Source organism: Aphelocoma coerulescens, chromosome 10 (assembly GCF_041296385.1).
Source record: "Aphelocoma coerulescens isolate FSJ_1873_10779 chromosome 10, UR_Acoe_1.0, whole genome shotgun sequence".
Classification (NCBI taxonomy): domain Eukaryota; kingdom Metazoa; phylum Chordata; class Aves; order Passeriformes; family Corvidae; genus Aphelocoma; species Aphelocoma coerulescens.
This window is the reverse complement of record NC_091024.1, coordinates 19,693,751-19,703,259: the sequence shown is the minus strand read 5'-3', so window position 1 is coordinate 19,703,259 and position 9,509 is coordinate 19,693,751. Positions and strand designations below refer to the sequence as shown.

General features: G+C 44.2%; 1 protein-coding gene across 1 annotated transcript in view; it reads left to right on the top strand.

The window, feature by feature from the left end:
- Nucleotides 1-8,385, top strand: part of LOXL1 (lysyl oxidase like 1) — a 25,169-nt gene extending 16,784 nt beyond the window's left edge. The window contains exons 5-7 of the mRNA XM_069025563.1: nt 819-914; nt 3,954-4,069; nt 8,286-8,385. Of these exons, the coding sequence (XP_068881664.1) occupies nt 819-914; nt 3,954-4,069; nt 8,286-8,292 (219 nt within the window). The 3' untranslated portion in view covers nt 8,293-8,385. The remainder of the gene's footprint in view (nt 1-818; nt 915-3,953; nt 4,070-8,285) is intronic.
- Nucleotides 8,386-9,509: the final 1,124 nt, after the last annotated feature.

Below are 9,509 nucleotides of genomic sequence, written 5' to 3'. Positions count from 1 at the left end.
TGGTCCCTTTTTGTCCCTTTTAGTTCATTTTTCTCCAATTTTTTGTCCTTCCCCCCCTTTTCCCCCCCTTTTCTCCCCTTTTGCTCCATTTATCTCCAATTTTTTGTCCTTTTCCCCCCTTTTCCCCCTTTTTCCCCCCTTTCCCCCCCTTTTTCTCCCTTTTTGGTCCCTTTTGCTCCATTTTCCTCCAATTTTTTGTCCTTCCCCCCCCCTTTTTTCCCCCTTTTTCTCCCTTTTTCCTCCATTTTTCTCCAATCTTTTGTCTTTTCTCCCCCCTTTTTCCCCCCTTATTTCCCCCTTTTTCTCCCCTTTCGCTCCATTTTTCTCCAATTTTTTGTCCTTCCCCCCGCCTTTTTTCCCCCCTTTTCGCCCCTTTTGCTCCATTTTTCTCCAATTTTTTGTCCTTTTTCCCCCCTTTTCCCCACTTTTTTCCCCCTTTTCCCCCCGTTTATCTTCCTTTTCCCCCCTTTTTCTCCTTTCCCCCCCCTTTTTCTCCCATTTTGGTCCCTTTTGCTCCATTTTCCTCCAATTTTTTGTCCTTTTTTCCCCCTTTTCATCCCTTTTTGTCCCTTTTCCTTCATTTATCTCCAATTTTTGGTCCTTTCCCCCCCCTTTTTTTCCCCCTTCTTTCCCCCTTTTTCTCCCCTTTCGCTCCATTTTCCTCCAATTTTTTGTCCCTTCCCCCCCATTTTTTCCCCCTTTTTCTCCCTTTTAGTTCATTTTTCTCCAATTTTTTTGTCTTTTCTCCCCCCTTTTCCCCCCTTTTTCCCCCTTTTTCCCCTTTTTCCCCCCTTTTTCCCCAATTCTGTCCCTCGCAGGGGCTCAGCCCGGGCTGTTACGACACCTACAACGCCGACATCGATTGCCAATGGATCGATATCACCGATGTCCCTCCCGGCAGTTACATCCTCAAGGTGCCGCGATTTGGGGCAGAAAATCCCAATTTCGGCTCCCCTCGGGATTTTCCCACCCCCGGGGGGGTTTGATCCGGGCTGCTTTCCCTGATTTCCCCTTTTCCCTGGTCATTTTGGGGGGTTTTTTCCTGATTTTCCCTTTTTTGGGTTTTTTTTCCCTGATTTCCCCATTTTTTCCTGTTGATTTTTGGGTTTTTCCCCCTGATTTTCCCTTTTCCCTGTTAATTTTTGGGGATTTTTCCCGTGATTTTCCCTTTTTTGGGGTTTTTTTCCTGTTTTTCCCTTTTCCCTGTTAATTTTTCGGGCTTTTTCCCTTTTCCCTGTTTATTTTTGGGATTTCTTTCTCTGATTTCCCCTTTTCCCTGGTCATTTTGGGGGTTTTTTTCCTGATTTTCCCTTTTTTGGTTTTTTTCCCCTGATTTCCCCATTTTTTCCTGTTGATTTTTGGGTTTTTCCCCCTGATTTTCCCTTTTCCCTGTTAATTTTTGGGGATTTTTCCCGTGATTTTCCCTTTTTTGGTTTTTTTTTTCCTGTTGATTTGGAGTTATTTTTCCTGATTTTCCCTTTTTTGGGGCTTTTTTCCTGTTGATTTGGGGTTATTTTTCCTGATTTTCCCTTTTCCCTGTTAATTTTTCGGGCTTTTTCCCTTTTCCCTGTTTATTTTTGGGATTTCTTTCTCTGATTTTCCCTTTCCCTGGTCATTTTGGGTTTTTTTTTCCTGATTTTCCCTTTTCCCTGTTAATTTTTGGGGATTTTTCCCGTGATTTTCCCTTTTTTGGGTTTTTTTTTCCTGTTGATTTGGGGTTATTTTTCCTGATTTTCCCTTTTCCCAGTTAATTTAGGAGGTTTTTTTCCTGATTTTCCCCTCTCCCTGGTCATTTTTGGGTTTTTTTTTTCCCTGATTTTCCCTTTTTTTGTTTTTTTCCTGTTGATTTTTCGGGTTTTTTCCCCCAATTTTCTCTTTTCCCTCATTATTTTTGGGATTTCTTTCTCTGATTTTCCCTTTCCCTGTTCATTTTTGGGTTTTTTTTTCCCTGATTTTCCCCTCTCCCTGTTGATTTTTGGGTTTTTTTCCCTGATTTTCCCTTCCCTGTTAATTTAGGTTTTTTTCCCCTGATTTTCCCATTTTTTCCTGTTCATTTTTGTTTTTTTTTTTTTCCCTGATTTTCCCTTTTCCGTCATCATTTTTGGGGGTTTTTCCCTTTTCCCTGGTAATTTTTGGGGTTTTTTCCCTGATTTTCCCATTTTTTGGTTTTTTTCCTGTTCATTTTGGGATTTTTTTCCCCTGATTTTCCCTTTTCCTTGTTAATTTTTGGGGTTTTTTTTCCCTGATTTTCCCTTTTTTTGTTTTTTTCCTGTTGATTTTTCGGGTTTTTTCCCCCAATTTTCTCTTTTCCCTCATTATTTTTGGGATTTTCCCCCTGATTTTCCCTTTTCCCTGTTCATTTTTGGGTTTTTTTTCCCTGATTTTCCCTTTTCCTTCATCATTTTTCGGGCTTTTTCCCTTTTCCTTGTTTATTTTTGGGATTTCTTTCTCTGATTTTCCCCTCTCCCTGTTCATTTTTGGGTTTTTTCCTTGATTTTCCCATTTTTTCCTGTTCATTTTTGTTTTTTTTTTTCCCATGATTTTCCCTTTTTGGGGGGGGTTTTTCCCTGTTGATTTTTGGGTTTTTTTCCCTGATTTTTCCCATTTTTCCCTGTTGATTTTTGGGCTTTTTCCCGTGATTTTCCCTTTTCCCTGTTAATTTTTGGGGATTTTTCCCGTGATTTTCCCTTTTTTGGTTTTTTTTTTCCTATTGATTTGGGGTTATTTTTCCTGATTTTCCCTTTTCCCAGTTAATTTAGGAGGTTTTTTCCTGATTTTCCCCTCTCCCTGGTCATTTTTGGGGTTTTTTTTCCCTGATTTTCCCTTTTTTTGGTTTTTTCCTGTTGATTTTTCGGTTTTTTTCCCCCAATTTTCTCTTTTCCCTCATTATTTTTGGGATTTCCCCCCGATTTCCCCTTTTCCCTGTTCTTTTTTGGTTTTTTTTTTCCCTGATTTTCCCTTTTTTGGGGTTTTTTTCCTGTTGATTTTGGGTTATTTTTCCTGATGTTCCCTTTTCCCAGTTAATTTAGGAGGTTTTTTTCCCCTGATTTTCCCATTTTTTCCTGTTCATTTTTTAGGGTTTTTTTCCTGATTTTCCCTTATTTTTGGTTTTTTCCTGTTGACTTTTGGGGTTTTTTTCCTGATTTCCCCTGATTTTCCCTGTTCATTTTTTGTTTTTTTTTCCCTGATTTTCCCATATTTTTGGGGTATTTTCCCCCCAGTTTTCCCTTTTCCCTCTTTCTTTTTGGGATTCCCCCCCCCCAATTTTCCCATTTCCCTCATTATTTTGGGGTTTTTTTTCCCTGATTTTCCCTTTTCCTTGTTCTTTTTTGGTTTTTTTTTCCTTTGCCGTGTTAATTTTTTGGGGTTTTTTTTCCCTGTTCATTTTCCCATCTCCCTGTTCATTTTTGGGGTTTTTTTCCCTGATTTTCCCGTATTTTTGGTTTTTTTCCTGTTGATTTTTCGGATTTTTTCCCCCAATTCTCTCTTTTCCCTCATTATTTTTGGGATTTCCCCCCAATTTTTTCATCTCCCCGTTTCTTTTGGGGATTTCCCCCCAATTTTCCCTTTTCCCTGTTCATTTTTGGGTTTTTTTCCCTGATTTTCCCTTTTCCCTGGTCATTTTTTGGGTTTTTTTCCCTGATTTTCCCATATTTTGGGGGTTTTTTTCCCCAGTTTTCCCTTTTCCCTCTTTCTTTTTGGGATTCCCCCAATTTTCCCATTTCCCTGTTCATTATGGGGATTTTCCCTTGATTTTCCCATTTCCCTCATTATTTTGGGGCATTTCTCTCCCCAATTTTCCCATTTCCCTGGGCAATTCCGGGATCCCTTTCCCCTTTCCCCCCTCTCCCTCATTTCCGAGCCCTTTTCCCGCCGTTCCTGCTTTCCGGGATTCCTTTGCCCGCCTTTTCCCACCTTTTCCCACCTTTTCCCGCCTTTTCCCGCATTCCCAGGTCCAGGTGAATCCCAAATATTCGGTGCTGGAGTCGGATTTCACCAACAACGTCGTTCGCTGCCACATCCACTACAGCGGGCGCTTCGTCTCCGCCTCCAACTGCCGCGTGGCGCAGTACGGACCCGGCCCCGCCTTCCCTGGCAATTCCCAAACCATTCCCAAAGGATTCCCAGAGAATTCCCAAAGGATTCCCAGAGGATTCCCAAATCATTCCCAAAGGATTCCCAGAGAACTCCCAAATCATTCCCAGATCATTCCCAAAGAATTCCCGAAGGATTCCCAGAGAATTCCCAAATCATTCCCAAAGGATTCCCAGAGAATTCCCAAACCATTCCCAAATCATTCCCAAAGGATTCCCAGAGAATTCCCAAATCATTCCCAGATCATTCCCAAAGGATTCCCGAAGGATTCCCAAAGAATTCCCGAAGGATTCCCAAAGGATTCCCAAACCATTCCCAAATCATTCCCAAAGGATTCCCAGAGGATTCCCAGAGAATTCCCAAATCATTCCCAAAGGATTCCCAAAGAATTCCCGAAGGATTCCCAGAGAATTCCCAAATCATTCCCAGATCATTCCCAAAGGATTCCCAGAGAATTCCCAAAGGATTCCCAGAGAATTCCCAAATCATTCCCAAATCATTCCCAGATCATTCCCAAAGAATTCCCAAAGGATTCCCAAAGGATTCCCAGAGAATTCCCAAAGGATTCCCAAACCATTCCCAAATAATTCCCAAACAATTCCCAAAGGATTCCCAAACAATTCCCAAAGAATTCCCAAAGGATTCCTAAAGAATTCCCAAAGAATTCCCAAACTATTCCCTGATAATTCCCAAACAATTCCCAAAGGATTCCCAGAGGATTCCCAAACTCTTCCCAAATAATTCCCAAACGATTCCCAAAGGATTCCCAAACCATTCCCAAAGAATTCCCAAAGGATTCCGAGAGAATTCCCAGAGAATTCCCAAATCATTCCCAAAGGATTCCCAAAGAATTCCCAAAGAATTCCAAAACAATTCCCAAATCATTCCCAAAGGATTCCCAGAGGATTCCTAAAGGATTCCCAAAGGATTCCCAAAGAATTCCCAAAGAATTCCAAAACAATTCCCAAATCATTCCCAAAGGATTCCCAGAGAATTCCCCAATCATTCCCAAAGGATTCCCGAAGGATTCCCAAAGAATTCCCGAAGGATTCCCAGAGAATTCCCAAATCATTCCCAAAGGATTCCCAAAGAATTCCCAAAGAATTCCCAAAGGATTCCCAGAGAATTCCCAAATCATTCCCAGATCATTCCCAAAGGATTCCCAAAGAATTCCCAAAGAATTCCCGAAGGATTCCCAGAGAATTCCCAAATCATTCCCAAAGGATTCCCAGAGAATTCCCAAAGAATTCCCAAAGAATTCCCAAACTATTCCCCGATAATTCCCAAACAATTCCCAAAGGATTCCCAGAGAATTCCCAAATCATTCCCAGATCATTCCCAAAGGATTCCCGAAGGATTCCCAAAGAATTCCCGAAGGATTCCCAGAGAATTCCCAGAGAATTCCCAAAGGATTCCCAAAGAATTCCCAAAGAATTCCAAACCATTCCCAAATCATTCCCAAAGGATTCCCAGAGGATTCCTAAAGGATTCCCAAGGAATTCCCAAAGGATTCCCAAACTCTTCCCAAAGAATTCCCAAACCATTCCCAAATCATTCCCAAAGGATTCCCAAATTATTCCCAAATCATTCCCAGAGGATTCCCAGAGGATTCCCAGAGAATTCCCAAAGGATTCCCAAAGAATTCCCAAACCATTCCCAAAGAATTCCCAGATCTTTCCCAAACTATCCCCAAACAATTCCAAAACAATTCCCAAATCATTCCCAAATTATTCCCAAACTCTTCCCAAAGAATTCCCAAAGGATTCCCAGATCATTCCCAAAGGATTCCCAGAGAATTCCCAGAGAATTCCCAAATAATTCCCCAAAAATTCCCAAACTATTCCCACACAAACAATTCCCAACCAATTCCCAACCAATTCCCAAAGAATTCCCAACCAATTCCCGCCTTTTTTCCCACTTTTTTGGGGCTTTTGGGGGTTTTTTTCCAGCCCCTTTTGGAGTCCAAAAGGAAATTGGGGATTTGGGGTTGGATTTGGGGTTTTTCCCTCCTTTCCCATGGAATTTTCCAGGATTTGGGGTTTTTCCTCCTTTTCCATGGAATTTTCTGGGATTTGGGGTTGGATTTGGGATTTCCCTCCTTTTCCACGGAATTTTCTGGGATTTGGGGTTGGATTTGGAATTTCCCTCCTTTCCCACGGAATTTTCTGGGATTTGGGATTTTTTCCCTCCTTTCCCATGGAATTTTCCAGGATTTGGGGTTGGATTTGAGATTTTTCCTCCTTTCCCACGGAATTTTCCAGGATTTGAGGTTTTTCCCACCTTTCCCATGGAATTTTCTGGGATTTGGGGTTGGATTTGGGATTTCCCTCCTTTTCCACGGAATTTTCTGGGATTTGGGGTTGGATTTGGGATTTCCCTCCTTTCCCACGGAATTTTCTGGGATTTGGGGTTGGATTTGGGGTTTTTCCTCCTTTCCCACAGAATTTTCCAGGATTTGGGGTTTTTCCTCCTTTCCCATGGAATTTTCCAGGATTTGGGGTTGGATTTGGGGTTTTTCCCTCCTTTCCCAGGGAATTTTCCAGGATTTGGGATTTCCCTCCTTTCCCATGGAAATTTCTGGGATTTAGGGTTGGATTTGGGATTTCCCTCCTTTCCCACGGAATTTTCCAGGATTTGGGGTTGGATTTGGGGTTTTTCCCTCCTTTCCCACAGAATTTTCCAGGATTTGGGGTTTTTCCCACCTTTCCCATGGAATTTTCTGGGATTTGGGGTTGGATTTGGGGTTTTTCCTCCTTTCCCATGGAATTTTCTGGGATTTAGGGTTGGATTTGGGATTTCCCTCCTTTCCCATGGAATTTTCTGGGATTTGGGATTTCCCCTCCTTTCCCATGGAATTTTCCAGGATTTGGGGTTGGATTTGGGGTTTTTCCTCCTTTTCCATGGAATTTTCTGGGATTTGGGGTTGGATTTGGGATTTCCCTCCTTTCCCACTGAATTTTCTGGGGTTTGGGGTTGGATTTGGAATTTTCCTCCTTTCCCACGGAATTTTCTGGGATTTGGGATTTTTTCCCTCCTTTCCCACTGAATTTTCTGGGATTTGGGGTTGGATTTGGGGTTTTTCCTCCTTTCCCACAGAATTTTCCAGGATTTGGGGTTTTCCCTCCTTTCCCATGGAATTTTCTGGGATTTAGGGTTGGATTTGGGGTTTTTCCCTCCTTTCCCACTGAATTTTCTGGGATTTGGGGTTGGATTTGGGATTTCCCTCCTTTCCCACAGAATTTTCTGGGATTTAGGGTTGGATTTGGGATTTCCCTCCTTTCCCACGGAATTTTCTGGGATTTGGGGTTGGATTTGGGATTTCCCTTCTTTCCCACGGAATTTTCTGGGATTTGGGGCTGGATTTGGGATTTTTCCTCCTTTTGCATGGAAATTTCTGGGATTTGGGGTTGGATTTGGGGTTTTTCCCTCCTTTTGCATGGAAATTTCTGGGGTTTGGGGTTGGATTTGGGGTTTTTCCTCCTTTCCCACAGAATTTTCCAGGATTTGGGGTTTTCCCTCCTTTCCTATGGAATTTTCCAGGATTTAGGGTTGGATTTGGGGTTTTTCCCTCCTTTCCCAGGGAATTTTCCAGGATTTGAGATTTCCCTCCTTTCCCATGGAAATTTCTGGGATTTAGGGTTGGATTTGGGATTTCCCTCCTTTCCCACGGAATTTTCCAGGATTTGGGGTTGGATTTGGGGTTTTTCCCTCCTTTCTCACAGAATTTTCCAGGATTTGGGGTTTTTCCCACCTTTCCCATGGAATTTTCTGGGATTTGGGGCTGGATTTGAGATTTTTCCTCCTTTCCCACGGAATTTTCTGGGATTTGGGGTTGGATTTGGGATTTCCCTCCTTTCCCATGGAATTTTCTGGGATTTGGGGTTGGATTTGGGATTTCCCTCCTTTCCCACGGAACTTTCCAGGATTTGGGGTTGGATTTGGGGTTTTTCCCTCCTTTCCCACAGAATTTTCCAGGATTTGGGGTTTTTCCTCCTTTCCCACGGAATTTTCTGGGATTTGGGGTTGGATTTGGGATTTCCCTCCTTTCCCATGGAATTTTCTGGGATTTGGGGTTGGATTTGGGATTTCCCTCCTTTCCCATGGAATTTTCTGGGATTTGGGGTTGGATTTGGGGTTTTTTCCCTCCTTTCCCACAGAATTTTCCAGGATTTTCCCTCCTTTCCCCACAGATCCTGATGGCAGCCGAATCCCGGGAATGTCGCCGCTCCCGCTCTCCTCATCCCCCTCCCCCAAAATTCCCCCTTTTCCCATTAAAAAGAGACGAAGCCACGAGGACTCCTCGGAATTTTTCCCATCCCGAATTTTTCCCTTCATCCCGGTTTTTTTTTCCCCCCTTTCCCGAGGGAATCCAAGGAAATCCGGGCGGCTCCGGAATTCTTCGGAATTTTCGGGAAAAGAAACAGCTCCGGGAATTCTGGGATGGAATTCCCAGGGGTTTTCCAGGGGATTTTTTTTTCCGGTTTCGGGGCTTTTTTAAACTGGGAGAGACTGGAAGGAGGGATTGGGAAATTTTTTGGGCTGGGAATGGGGTCAGGAATGGGGTGGGGGTGGGGAGAGCGGGATGGGATTGGGGATACTGGGAATGGGAGTGGGACACTGGGATGGGGACACTGGGATGGAATGGGAACACTGGGATGGGGACACTGGGACGGGACTGGGGAAACTGGGAATGGGGACACTGGGATGGGATTGGGATCACTGGGATGGGAATGGGGACACTGGGATGGGGACATTGGCATGAACTGGTGACACTGGGATGGTGACACTGGGATGGAATGGGGACACTGGGATGGGAACACTGGGATGAGATTTGGGACACTGGGATGGTGACACTGGGATGGAACTGGTGCCACTGGGATGCACTGGTGCCACTGGGCTGGTGACATTGGGATGGTGACACTGGGATGCACTGGTGACACTGGGATGGTGCCACTGGGATGGAATGGGGACACTGGGATGGGAACACTGGGATGAGATTTGGGACACTGGGATGGTGACACTGGGATGGAACTGGTGACACTGGGATGGGATTGGTGACACTGGGATGCACTGGTGGCACTGGGATGGAATGGTGACACTGGGATGGAACTGGTGACTCTCGGATGGTGCCACTGGGATGCACTGGGATGGTGACACTGAGATGGTGACACTGGGATGCACTGGTGGCACTGGGATGGAACTGGTGACACTGGGATGGAATGGTGCCTCTGGGATGGGACTGGTGGCACTGGGATGGTGACACTGGGATGGAACTGGTGACACTGGGATGGGATTGGTGACACTGGGATGGAATGGTGACACTGGGATGGTGCCACTGGGATGGAATGGGGACACTGGGATGGGAACACTGGGATGGTGCCACTGGGATGCACTGGTGCCACTGGGATGGAACT